Here is a 14,568-nt window from a genome sequence, read left to right as displayed (position 1 = left end):
CAAAGTACTGCTAAACAAACTAAACGTCACAGCTTAACACAGGCACCCCCAAACTCAGACCTCCAGATGTTCTGGGACGACAACTCCCATCATCCCTAGCTAACAGGACCAGTGGTCATGGATGATGGGAACTGTAGTCCCAAAACATCTGGAGGGCCAAGTTTTGGGGTGCCTGGCTTAACATGATGTGTAAACATGGCAAAGTCCCAAATCAGAATGCAAGTCACACAATACATATAAAGTCTTAGGGACTCCACACCTTAAAGTAAAGGTAAAGGATCTGTGACAGTTAAGTCCAGTCGCGAACGACTCTGGGGTTGCGGCACTCATCTCGCTTTACTGGTCGAGGGAGCCGGCGTTTGTCCGCAGACAGTTTTTCCAGGTCATGTGGCCAGCATGACTAAGCCACTTCTGGCGAACCAGAGCAGCGCACGGAAATGCCATTTACCTTCCCACCGGAGCGGCACCTATTTATCTACTTGCACTTTGACGTGCTTTCGAACTGCTAGGTTGGCAGGAGCTGGGTCCGAACAACGGGAGCTCACCCCATCGCGGGGATTCGAACCGCTGACCTTCTGATCGGCAAGCCCTAGGCTCAGTGGTTTAGACCACAGCGCCACCCGCACTCCACACCTTACATGGGCACAATCAATATTGAAATGAATTTTGCAACCACAAATGCTCTATGGGGTTGTATTATATTAAGAAACCAAGCCACAGACATGCATGTGAAAACCAGGTACAACTGATGGGACATGCATGTGGGAAGCCACACAAGGAATCCAGCCTTAAGTTTCACCAGAAGCAGAAGGCATGGGAAGGGTAAATACAGTGTACAGTTCTGGTCACCTCAAAAAATATTATAGCGCTGGAAAAGGTACAGCAAATGGCAACCAAAATGATCAAGGGGTTGGAGCGTCTCCCCTATGACGAAAGGTTACAGCACTTGGGGTTTTTTAGTTAAGAAGAAGAGGAAGAGGAGGAGGAGTTTGGATTTGATATCCCGCTTTATCACTACCCGGAGTCTCAAAGTGGCTAACATTCTCCTTTCCCTTCCTCCCCCACAACAAACACTCTGTGAGGTGAGTGGGGCTGAGAGACTTCCAAGAAGTGTGACTAGCCCCAAGGTCACCCAGCAGCTGCATGTGGAGGAGCGGGAATCGAACCCGGTTCACCAGATTACAAGTCTACCGCTCTTAACCACTATATGACACTGGTTTAGAAATGATAGAGATGTGTAATATTATTAGTGGTCAGGAGAAAGTAGATATAGAAAGGTTTTTCCCCCTTTCTCATAATACTCTGGACCATCTGATGAAGTTGAATGTTGGAAGATTCAGGACAGAGAAAACAAAGTCCCTCTTTGTGCAGCACACAGTTAAACTATGGAACTCACTGCCACAGAGACAGTGATGGCCACCAATTGATGGCTGCAAAAGAAGATTAGACAAATTCATGGAAGAGAGAGCTATTGATGGGTACTAGCTGCGATGACTATCTTCTATTTCCACTGTCAGAGGAAGCATGTCTCCAAATATGTGTTCCTGGAAACCTCATGTGGAGAGAGCACTATTGCACTCAGGTTCTGTGAGAACAGGACAATAGACTAGATGGGCCTTTGTACTGATCCAGCAGTCATACCCTATGTCAGACCTAGTTCTCACAAACTGAAGAGCAGGTAACCCAGTACCTCAGCACTTCAGACAGCGTGCTGGTACTTGCATGATAATGAAATGTTCCTCCTTTAATTAAGAACATCAGAAGAGCCTGATGGATCAGGCCAATGGCCTATGTACTCCAGCATTCTGTTCTCATAATGGCCAACCTGTGGGAACCCAGCAAGCAGGACCCAAGCCCTTTTCTGAACCTTTTCCAACACTGCAATATCCTTTTTGAGGTGAGAACTGTACATGGTATTCCAAATGCACTTGCACCATAGATTTGTATAATGCCAATAAAATTATTACTGATAGGAAGCCTGCATGTCAGTAAAAAGGTTAAGCTGAAATCTCCCTCCCCATCACCTTGATTCTCAAGAAGCAGCACTCTGCATGGTGATGACACCAACACCTTCAGCCTGGAGGCAAAGAGACAAAAGGTCCAGCTCCCCAACAGTTGGCTAGAATTAGACCCAGGGCCTGCATCTCTGCCACCCAACTCAAGTATGGCCTTAATTTCACTACTGTTTGAAGAAAAAAACAAGGCAATAATGAACACATAATGCGCTCCCGGCAGTAGTTTGTTCCCAAGCAGGCACTTTATCCTGTTTTGCCAACACAGTTCTGGTACACGACACACACACAAAGCAGCAAGGAGATCGCAGCAAGAGAGCATGTGTGACTGACCATTTTCTCTCCCTTTCCCATAAGGTAGATGGGGCGGGGAACCCTCGGGCCAAACCCTCCAGGCCTCTGTACATGGCTCCTTCTCCAATGCTGAATAATCCAATAGGCAAACTAAGCACATGCTTAAGGCACCAGCAAAGCAAGGACATGCACACAATGAGGGTTTTTTTTCCCCAATGACATTTGTTATTTCAAGAAAAACATCACAGTAGTCACAGTAGGAGAAATCAGAGCTTTGTTAAGACTTCCTTACCCTCCACTCCACACTCTTCCTCCATTTTTATGTTCCTTATGTTCATTTTATGTTCTTGGGTTATTACTTAATCCCCACCTAAACCAGGGGACATCCTACAAACGTAGATCAAAATAATGTGAGGCAATCAGATCCGGCGATTTATTTATTTATTCTAAAGTTGAACAATGTTTTCGTTTCAAATTACAGAAGGGGAGAACCATAATCTTTTCAGTGCTTAGGTAAAGGGAACCCTGCCGAGGTCAGTCATGTATGACTCTGGGGTTGCGCATTCATCTCGCTCTATGAGCCGAGGAGCTGGCGTTTGTCCACAGACACCTTCCAGGTAATGTGACCAGCATGACTAAGCCATTTCTGGTGAACCAGAGCAGCGCACGGAAACAGTTTACCTTCCCGCCAGAGCGGTACCTATTTATCTACTTGCACTTTGATGTGCTTTCGAACTGCTAGGCTGACAGAGCAGGGACCATTGCAGGGATTCGAACCGCCGACCTTCTTCTGATCAGCAAGCTCTAAGCTCTGTGGATTAGACCACAGCACCATCCGTGTGCCTGTGCCACTCGTGTGCTTGGGGCCTCTAAAGTTCTTAATCTGGCCCTGCCCCTCTCCAAGGCACATACCCCTTCCTGCTCCCATACCTTACAGGCAAAGGGCATCTGTGTAGTGGCACTTTCCCTATAGACTGCCCTCCCATCAGATGTCAAACAGATTAAACAACTATTTGACTTTTCAGAAGACATCTGAAGACAGGTGAGGTTTTTCATGGTTGATGTTTTACTGTGTTTTTAATATTTTGTTGGGAGCCACCAGAATGGCTGGGGCATATATCAGTGGCATATTAAATGCATACCTACATACCATACATACATCATCCTGTTCCACTGCTCTCCTGCAGCGCTTTTTTGCTTGCCTGGAAGTGTGTCCTTGAACTGCATAATGTCTCTTGCTTGCCTGCATGGAGTGGATTTTTTGCCTGGCTGGAAGTAGTCTACCACACAATCCTAAGAGTTAGCTCTGTAGCTCCCCCAACTTTTGCCTCTGGAGGGTCCCACTCACCACTGGCATGTGTCCCCACCCAAAGGTTGCTCATGAGCCAATGTAGCCTTTGGATCATAAAAAGGCCCCTCACCTCTGTCCATGAGAGCATCCTATGGCTGAATCAGGTTTCTTCACAAAAGTCATGCAACACTGGGAGACACTTATCCACAGATTTATCGGAAAACCTTAACCTTGAAGGCCTGCTGAAGTCAGAGCCTGATCTGGTGCCTTCCAGATGCGTTTTACTACAACTTTCATCCCAGCCAACATAACTAATGCTGGCTAGGGCTGATGGCAGTTGTAGTCCCAGCCTATCAGAAAGGCTGCTCTAGAGCAATCCTTTGTGCAAGTCTTTCACATGAGATAGTTTATATAGGTCAGGTTGGGGAGCCTCTGGCCCTCAGATACTGCTGAATCCCAATTCCCACAATTCCTGATCATTGAGCCCTGCTGGCTGTAGCTGATGGAGTCCACCAACATCTGGGGGGCTACAAGTCCCCAGCCCGGACATTGGAAGTCAGGTTAAGCTCTTAACTGGGTCAAGCTGGTTGTATAGCAGTAGATAGAGGTCAAGTTGTAAAGTCCCTGTTTCAAATCTCTTCTCCCACCCTATCCTCAGCTGGTGGCCTCAGTAAGGCATTACTTTCCTGGTCTCAGCACTCTAACTACAATTGAAGATGGACATAGAAATTTAACAAATAGAACTGGCCTGTCTTAAGAGGCTGCTCCGAGGATACGTAAAATGATGGGCATGGGCTCCCGATCAACATTTGAAATACACCATACCATGCTAATTGCATTGTCTATAATAAAACATGTGAACTTAGAATTTTAATCATTTCCCCCCATTGTATTACATGCACTGATCCAAGAAGCCCATTACAGGTAAGAGGCCAAATGCAGAACCGTGTTTTCCTCCTCCAGGCTCACACAGAACATTCAGAGCTGATCATGGAAAGGTTCGTTTTTTAATCCTAATTTTCGTCCAAGAGCTCAAGATGATACACACAGATATCTTCCTCACTTTCATTTATCACAGCAACCCTTTCAATGTAGGTTAGACCAAGAGTTCACCTGGAGAATCTCATGGCCAGATGGGAGCCCCTGGGCATTCCTGGCCCCAAATTCAACATTCTAACCAATACCCCAACTGATCCCACACGGACCACGGTTTGTGTGCTGAATTTCTCCATCAAAAGAGGTCACCAGAGGACACTGTAGAATATATACATGTATTTGCCTAATGATATGGTTAGACACCATGCATTAAAAGCTACATTTAAACACATACTTCTTACAGTCACCTCTCCTACCTTTCACACAGCATCTACTTTATGGGTGGGCTCTTGGAAGAGGGTGCACATTTCCTGAGAAATGCTTTTGGTGTCAAACCTGGGGTGAGTGAATAAAACTTTCAGGTGATTCTGGCCTCTCCACTGAAGCTTAGTTAATCCTGCAGGCTCAGACCACAGTTTAAGACACATCCCAAAAAAACCATGGCTAACAAGCCACCCTTTAAAGCCACCGGAAGCTGTCCTGGGCCTTTGTGCTATTCATTTATGTTCTTCACCCCAAATCCCCATTATTCTGGGACTATTTCAGGAGCCCCTAAGCATGCCTTGAAAACACACGGGCTACTATCTATATCTATCCATGCGCATGCAGCAGACATTGCTCTTTCCAAATCAAATATGCACCAGAAATCTGAGTCACAACATTTATCTTCCTCTTAAAGCACCACCCTGAGAACAGGAGAGCTCCAGGGAGGAAGGCACAAACGATGCCATGGAGAGGAAGAGGAGCAGTTCAACAAATTCTAGAGGAGAAAATCCTCCCAGTACAAGGTACAGATCATTTCCTGCTCGTGTCAGCATCACATGGAGGATCTGTCGGCAAGTTATTTAACCATCTTCAAATGAGGTGCTCTGTTTCCTGCGGAACACTTACGTAGTAAGCAAGAGGAAGGCAAAGCGTATCTGTAGCTTAGTCCTGAGAGCACCTCCTAGCCAGGGCCTTGTCAGAAGCCAGTAGAGGCAGGTACACAGTACACAATTCAGTCAAAATAGTGCCTCGCCATTTTTTATCGGCTTTGTTATTTTTGGAGAGAGACAGATGACGAGGGCTGGCTTTTTGCCCACTCCCTATCTCTGCTCAGAAAAATGCCTGCAGCAATTCACCATGACCAGCAGCCTTTGGCTTGCTCTAGGTGAGCATCAGCCTTGGATTCAACACACTCAAACATCTTTTTCCAAAAAAAACCGTTTCATGAAAAACACTGTTCTTTGTAAATGCAGCCACACTGTCTCTTTAGGAAAGCCAGCTCAATAAAATTTACCTTGGCATAGGGATACAGAGTAAAAACAACAACCACCCTCTCGAATACCTCTATCCAGTTCTGCTAACAGGGGTCTTTCTTTCTTTCTTAGTAACTCAGGTCTTATGCAATGCATTATAAATTCTAAACTGTACATTTCCCCCTCTTTTTAAAGAGATGCTGTCCGATTACTGGCTCCGTGCAAGGCCTAAATAATACTACAATTGTGAAGGTCAAAGCTAAAAGTTCCATATATAATTTGGGTTTTTTTCTACGCTGGGGAGTGGTGGGGGAAGACAAAGATTCCCTGAGGTATCTCAACATTCTAGCTAGACTGCACCAAATCAAGTTGAAGCAAAAAGCCAAGGGCTTTCTGCACTGCAAACTTTATGGGTGAGCTTTATGGGCCCCTGTAGGAATCTCCTTTAGTCATTAAAATGTCACCCAGATTTCTGTGGTCCACAACCCCCAAGGTAAGCATGCATCTTACAAAGGCACATGAATAAATGACAAATTTACCCCTATGCATCCAATTATCCCTTTACTTAAGAGCACTCAAATGAGGGGGAGGGGAGAGCATGAAAGGAAACAATTCACTCCCTTAATATATGCACCAATGCAGCCTGCCATATTACATAATATTGTTGCCAATGGGGGAGGGGGGTTCCAACTTATATACTGTTAACCCTGTTAGCTGGTTCTGTTTATATGCATTTGTAGAAACGAGTTCCAAACCAATTTTTTTTTACTGTTAATTAAAACACAGAATAGACAGTAGCGACCAATGCTACCATTTATTAATTTGCCTTGACACAACATTCTAGTCCTTTTAATAAGCAAAGGTGGCACCCAGGTAAAGTGGCACGTTTTCTTGAAAGAAGTCAGAATGGAAATTGTGTGTGTGGACATTCAAAGAAGGGTTAAGAATCTGCTTCCATTCATTTGTGGAGATGTTAAGAGAGAAGGAGGGGGTAGGGGAAGGAGAGGCAAAACTCCCATCAGCTGCATCTTACCTTCCGCCAGAACTTCATCCACAGTCACCTGACACCTCCCAATGTTGAACACCCGGCCTATGTATCCACTCCCAGGCCCAGTGCTACTGCCACTCCCTCCGAGGGTCCCAGAACCGGCCCCAGAGCCACCCTGCTCTCGCCGAGAGTCAAAAAACTTCTTCATGGCTCCAAGCGTGTGCAGCCTAAACACTTTTAGCTTAGCAAGTCCAGTATGACACACAAACACCCCAAATATATATATATGTGTGTGTTTGTGTGTATTTTGTGTGTGTGTGTGTGTCTATGTACACAGCTCTTGACGTCTTGAAGCAAGACAAAAATTAATCCCTTTGCGGCAAAATATCTTCTTTTTCCTTAGAGGTCATATGCTTTGTTCCCTCTCGCCCAGTCCAGGAAGGCAGAGCCTGGGTATTATTCAGACCTGTTGGGAGGAAGAGACAGAATTAGAGGCTTTTGCCATTTGCTCCAACTGTCTAATAATATTAAAAAACAGCATCATCACCCTCTCTGGAGAGAAATATATCCCTCAGGCAGGGCGGGGGGGGGGGGAGAGGAATCCTTTACTCGCACCCCCCCCCCGAAAGGGCATCCCTTCTTTCTACTCTTGAGGCGCCCGTAAAGAAAATAGGGGGGTCCCTTTGCCCGGGGAAAGGGTACGCGTCGTTATTATGACTGCCCCCTTCTCCTCCCCCTCCCCCGCCAAGAGTGGTGGGGAGGGGAGAGCCTACTTTTGGGACCCCCCCCCCCACCGCCCCAGCAAGGCAGGATAGGGGGTGCCCAGCTGCTGCCCCTGCCGCTACCGCTGCATGAGAGAGAGAGAGAGAGACCCGGCCTGGCCACACTGTTACCATGTCCGCTTCCGCTGCGGGCGCCGCTCCGGCCCTGCAGCATCGCTACAAAGTGGCAGCCGGAGGAGCGCCGCCGGCCGGGCAGAGCAGGAGGGGGAGCCGCTGCGGAGGAGGAGGAGGAGGAGGAGGAGGTGGAAGGGCGTCAAGGGAGGCTGGGGCTGGCCGGGGGGAGACCATGCCGAGCCTTCCTCCGCTCGCGGCCCCTGCCGACCAGGAAATGAACTGCCACAGGAAGTCCCAGTTCCAGCAAAGCTAGGGGAGGGGGAGGAGAAAGGGAGGGAGTCGGCGGGCGAGAGGAAGGAGGGCGGAAGAGGGAGGAGGAATACTCAACGCGCCGCCCCTCCCCATTAACCCCTTCCCAGCCAGTGAAGCCAGGCAAGCACGCAGCCGTCCCCTCCGTCCTCAGACTGAAGCGACGGATCCGTGAAATAATTCCACAAACAAAAGTAGGGGGGATTTATTTATTTTTTTAAGGGGACTTCACATTTACTTCCTCCCTTCCTCCTCCTCTCCCTCCCCTTTTAAATTGCAACAGACGTTCTGGCCGCGTTGCATTCTGGGAATGGTAGTTTCTCCTCCCTGCCTGAGGGATCTCTGGCAACCTCGTCGATTCGCAGGACTACAAGTCCCAGATGACGCCTGATAGGGTTGTTGGGTGGGAGCTTGTGAGTAATGGATTTATTAATTTATCGCTCTTTGTCATAATCACACACAGGAGTGCATAAACTACATGTTTTTTTTAAAAAAAAATTCTTCCTTCCTGCTCTCTTCCTATAAATTCTAATTGTTATTGATACAGAATACTTTTTACTTATGGCCACCAATCTAAGCAATACATACGCATATGAAATCATATGCTGTACAGTAATAAGTGTAATAAATTTACTATATACACTTTGACACAGCTTTGTTAAAATATTCAGAACCGTTTATTGTTTTTAAATTTTTTATATAATTGTTGCATGTTACAAAATACACACTGTTACAAAACACACACACAGAGAGAGAGAGAGAGAGAGAGAGAGAGTACATCCTTTGTACAGCACCTGGTACATCAACAGTTTTTAGATAAAATAAAATAAAAAATTCTTTCCAGTAGCACCTTAGAGACCAACTAAGTTTGTTCTTGGTATGAGCTTTTGTGTGCATGCACACTTTTTAGATAGTAATTCGTTCAGGCAGGGATCAGTTTACCCCAAACTCATTATTGATTGGGATTAGCAAATTGCCCAAAATTAATTGTCGATCAGGACTGTGAATGAATTTGATTAATAATAGTAAAATTAAAAATGGTTTAAGGTATCAGATCCATGCCCAAGGAAGAACATTGTTGGTGTTGACGAAGTTATATTGATATTAAACTAATTCTAGGAGAAATATAACCATTATATTAGATGCCCATCTGAGCAAGGCTGTTGTATGCCTCTAAAATCATTTCCTATTTGAACACCACCCACCTCAGTCCCTCACTATTTAATACAGCCACTGAATGCTATGACAAAACATCTGGAGGGCACCCTAGGGATCACTTCCAATGCTGGGATCCTCAACTCTTAACATTTCTATAAATAGGACTATCAGTATGGATTAGCCAGAGACTGGTTTGTGGGATTTTAACAACATTGTTGTCTACATTTGAGAACATCTCCAGTATTGTAGACAATACTGAGGTAGGTGAACCAATGGTCTGACTCTGTATATGGCAGCTTCCCATGTTCCTATCTGCTGGAGTTAAGTTGTACAAACAACCTTATTCTGTAGTGGACTTTGGGCTTTCAAATTTCAGTGGCAACCTGTGCAATGCACTGCCACCCCCCACCCCACCTAACCTCTCACCTTCCATTCTAAGTCAATGTTGCGGCGCCCTCTCAACTCAGTGCGGGAGAACCGGTTGCGCTCCCCTAAATCCACCTTTGACCTCATTCCAAATAAACCACATCCCATGCTAAGTGCCACACCCCTTGAAACCTCACTGCTTGGAGAACTGGGGTGCCCATAACAATAGCATGGTGAACAGCTGTTCACATTATCTTATCCTTTAAAAGAAGATGAAAAGGAGCGCCACAGAGGAGCTGTGGGGTGGCAGCCCCCTTCTTTGACAGCTGCGGGATGCACCATCCACTCTCTAGCTGACCCAGCAAGCTGCCATTGCTGTGGCAGGAGGAAAGCAAGAGACATCCACACAAAAGCACTCTAGATATATAAGAAGGTGTGAGAGTCTGGAAGGTGGAAGGAACAAGAGAGAGAGAGAGAGAGAGAGATATGAAATGGGAGAATGCATTGCCAGGGGTTGGACTAGATAACCCTTTGGGTTCCTTCCAACTCTACAGTCTATCCTACAGAGAACAATAGAGGACAGGAACCTGACAAGCAAGGAGGAAAGAATTTACTAGTGTGCAATTGTCATTACTCTGGAATACAGTGGTACCACTGGTTATGGATTTAATTCGTTTCGGGGTGCCGTGCGCACCCTGAAAAATCCGTAACTAGACGTGCCACTTCTGCACACATGCGTGGTGTGATAGAGTGCTTCTGCACACACACAAGCGGCGAAACCTGGAAGTATACACTTCCGGGTTTGCTGCGGCCGTAACCCGAAGACTCCATAACCTGGAGGTTACGCAACACGAGGTACCACTGTACTTGTTTCCACCAGCTGGATTACATTGGTGCCACCTCCAAATGCTACTCTGCTGGTGCAACCGTGGCACAGGATTGTGCCTTAAATGGAGACATTGGGCTTGTATCCAGCTAAGTCCAGACTCAGAGCAGACCCATTGAAATTAATAAATTTTAAATTAGGCGTGTCCATTAACTTCAATGGGTCTACTCTGGGTAGCACTAGCATTGACTACAACCCTTCATTTTCCTGTTTTTAAAAGAAAAACACCAGCCAATTGATACTCATTCCAGAAATACAGGCTACTATAATATGGAAATTTTCTGCAGTGGAAAGATGGATTTTTCTGGTCAAACAAAAGATTTTCCATATTGAAACAAAAACATTGCACGAACATCGTTTCCAAGGTCTTTTCCAATGCTTGCATATAAAATAACGTATGCTACTTGAGAAAGAACCAACTGTTCCACATCAAAAACTTTTATTATATAGCTGATTAGTTAACACCTGATTAGTATGGGCTGTAGATATACAAACAGCTTGTTCCTGGTTTCATATTGAACAGAATGATATGGGTTGAAGGACTCTAGAGGCATCATTTCGTATGGCAATTAAGAAGGGAAAAAACCCTCAAACAATTAAGACTCACCTGTAATTAACATTAAACATTGAGTGTCATGTCCTTTGACTCATATCTAAACTGCAAACATTTATTTATTTACAGTACATATAGCCCCCTCTTCACTGAATATTTTAAATTCCAGTGCAGAGAACAAAGTAATAAAAATAAACAGAGAAAAATAATACACAGAAATTACAGAATCATATAAACAGGGCTAATAAGCAATTAAACAATCCTATCATAAGGTAAACAAGAAAAATTACAACATATATTAATATTTCCAATTTAACGAATGTTGAAGAGCGGTTCCTCAGCTGTTCAGCCACAGCAGCAGTCAGGATTCAACCACATCACAAGGCATTTCTCTTACCTGCCCTGTCACAAGACAGCAGCAGCAAGCATCACAGGGTGTGCAAGAGGAAGCTTGGGAGGCAGGATACTTTGCATTTAATGTGCAAGCTTCAGACGGTCAAATGCAGGGTCAAATCCCATGCTAGGAGAGGCAAAGCCCATCCAGCCATAGCTGAACCAATTGGAATGAGTGCTGTATTGACCAGCGGCCTGGCTCATACAGGGCATCTCCAGGTAAGAGGTGATCATGGACAACTGTTGCTTGTCAGAGGGCTGGGCGGGCCATTGGTCTGGCTCTCTATAAGGAAGCCTTTTCTACCCCCAGGTGTCCTTTGAAAAAGGATTGGGGAGTGGTTCTTATGATGAATTATTAGTTGATTAAAAAACGAATTGAGGCAGGAGAGCCAGTGTGGTGTAAAGGTTGGAGCGTTGGACTATGACCTATAAGACCAGGGTTCAAATCCCCACTCAGCTACATGAAGCTCACTGAGTGACTTTGGGCCAGTCACTGCCTATCAGTCTAATCTACCTCACAGGGTTGCTGTGAGGACAAAATTGGGATGGGAGAACCATGTACACCACATTGAGTTCCTTGGGGGAAAGGTGGTATTTAAATGGGTAGGGTTTTTTTATATGCCCACATGCTCTGGCAAACTATATATATTGTCCAATAGGCCACTTGATGTCTTATGTGGCACACTGGACCAGGAGGCCTGGCTTACTGCTTCTCCTGGTTGTCATTCCCCCACCTGAGTGTCTCATGCACTTTGGCATCGGCATCCATCCTACCTGAGCACCTGGAGAGGTCTGCCTCCCCACAGTCCAGGTAACCTGCATGAGGGGCCATCATGTTTCTGAACCCATCAAGCTCCCCACCCACCTGTCAGAATCTCACCCTGAAGGCAGATGGAGACAGAGCAGTGAGGTCCCTCCCTAGTAAGAAATATATTACACACACACACACACACACACACACAGAGTGAAGTCTTTATTGCAGGGCATGTGGGAAAAACACGTTCTTTCCCTATAAGACTTTAAAACAGGATTATACAAATTAATGGGCGGTAAGAGTATCTGTATTCTCTGCCTCCACAGCTGGAGGCAGCAATTTCTGAATACCAATTGCTGGAGACCATAGGAGGGGAGAGAGTTCTTGTGCTCGGATCCTGCTTACGGGTTCCCAAAGGCATCTGGCTGGCCACTGTGAGGACAGGATGCTGGACTAGATAGCACCTGTTCCCCACATCCCTTGCCTATCTGGGTGGCGGTGCTCCGGCACCCCCTGTTGGTAGAGTGGAGGTTTCTAACTGACTTATACACTGATGGTGGTGTGCTATGATTGGGTGGTGAACTATTAAACACTATCAAATATTGAAACTGTCTTTCATGGATGCCAAGTGAAAGTAAATACTTGAGTACTCAGAGGATGCTTGACATACAAATTGGAAATACAATTTTGGGGAAGCAAACTTGTTTTATCTTCAGATAAATTTGGGTGGAGAAAAAGACCTCCTAGCTCATAAAACTCCATGAGCCTGAGCAAGCCTAAGGAATGAGGCTTCTGAGCTTATCCTAGCGGCAGCCTGCATTTTGTTTGGGAGGCCCCCATTTTGAGAATCAGGGCATCAGCAGCTTCATACAATACCCGCTTTTACTCCCTTATTGACCCAACTTTCCAGACAGTTCAGCGTTTTGTAACTGGAAATCTGCCAGACTTGGATAAATCTCATAAAAGCCAAGATTATCCAGAACTGCTGGTCAGCCCTACCTGTGGAGCAATAGTGACCTCTTGTGAGCAGCAGGATGAAAACCAGTGCCCCGCATTTCCTCCTTAAATCTGTATCCTTGCGATGATGCTGCTCTCTCTCCCACCCCCAATTCTTAACCTGCTTTGGCTTCTTAAGGTGGAAGGAATGGTTGTGAGTCACACACCCTAGTAAAGAAAAAATAGCAGAGCAACTCATATTCGGCTTCATTCCACCATCACCAGCCCATCGTTGTCTCCTACACTTTGCTTTACTTATAAGATTAAATGTACAATTTATCGTAATTTGGAAGGTCAGATGAAAATAACAAAAGAGAATGCCTTTAAAAAAAAAAAAAAAAAGAGCTGCTACTGACCTGAACCCCTTTCTTCTGGGGTTTTTCCAATGTTCCACCCTTTTCACTGTACCCGTTCTGCCAAGCAACATTGGCTGCAGCAGTGGGATGGATAGTGCAGAGTGGATGGATTGGTCACTTGGGTTGCCAGAGGGGCAGGTGATTGATTGATTGATTGAATTTATATACTGCTCTATACCGAGGTTGGCTCAGGCAGGAGTCAGGCTTTAAATTCATATGGTGCTCCCATTACCGTGGTTTTGCTGCGCCCAAGGCCCCATCTGCCCTCTATATTGTTGAAAGCAGCATCGTACCACTTTAAATTATCATGGCTTAGAATCACAGAATTATAGAGCTGGAAGGGACCCTAAGGGTCATCTAGTTCAACCCCCTGCAATGCTTTCCCAAAAGCATCCTGGGAATTGTAGTTTGTTGAACTACAATGCTGGGGGGGGGGAATAACAACTTACGGCACCCTTAAGAAACTGCAGCTACTAGAATTCTTCAATGTATGATGTGAAGGGAGCCAGAAACTCTGACCCTAGAGACAGCATCCCATCTCAAATTTAGCAAAAGTCGACCCACAAAAAAGTTCCTCGAGAGGGACTGGTGGCTAAAACCCTCTGAGGGAATCGTAGCTCTGTGAGAGGACTAGGTCTCCTAACAGCTCTTGTCGCCCCTTGAGAAACTACAGTTCCCGGGAGACTTTGAGGGAAGTTGTGCCTGTTTAAAGTGGCACCATAGTGCTTTAAATGCATAGTGCGGATGGCACACTATATGGCGCCTTTGCAGTTTGGGGGATTGCCTGCTTTTGGGGTGGCCGGGTGGGGAGTTATACATTTGTTTTGCTTTGGTTTCCCTTACGTATTTTGTGTTTTCATCTTGTGCTTTTATGCTGCGGACATCCCCAAATTTAATATAGCAATAAAACAGCTGCCTGCCAGCTTTCCTTACTGAAGCCCGATGTCCCGCCAGCGGTGGTGCAGCCGTGGTTAGTGCAGGGAAGAGGAGGCCCCGGGTTCAAATCCCGCCTTAGCCACGGCGTCCTCCCTCAGGCCGCTTCC

General features: G+C 45.8%; 1 protein-coding gene across 15 annotated transcripts in view; it reads right to left on the bottom strand.

Moving 5' to 3' along the window:
- The window catches only part of AAK1 (AP2 associated kinase 1), an 87,652-nt gene extending 79,595 nt beyond the window's left edge, over positions 1 to 8,057 (bottom strand). For 7 of the 15 annotated variants that reach the window (XM_033159144.1, XM_033159149.1, XM_033159142.1 and 4 more), the window contains exons 1-2: positions 7,812 to 8,056; positions 6,964 to 7,384 (exon numbers count right to left, since the gene is read on the bottom strand). In XM_033159144.1, coding sequence (XP_033015035.1) covers positions 6,964 to 7,126 — 163 coding nt within the window. In that variant the 5' untranslated portion in view covers positions 7,127 to 7,384; positions 7,812 to 8,056. Of the gene's footprint in view, positions 1 to 6,963; positions 7,385 to 7,811 lie in introns of all 15 variants that reach the window. The other 8 variants (XM_033159155.1, XM_033159154.1, XM_033159157.1 and 5 more) reach the window with 2 other exon arrangements.
- Positions 8,058 to 14,568: the final 6,511 nt, after the last annotated feature.

The sequence above is a fragment of the Lacerta agilis genome, chromosome 8 (genome assembly GCF_009819535.1).
Source record: "Lacerta agilis isolate rLacAgi1 chromosome 8, rLacAgi1.pri, whole genome shotgun sequence".
NCBI lineage: Eukaryota > Metazoa > Chordata > Lepidosauria > Squamata > Lacertidae > Lacerta > Lacerta agilis.
The sequence above is the reverse complement of the archived record's forward strand: the minus strand, read 5'-3'. Positions and strand labels throughout refer to the sequence as shown.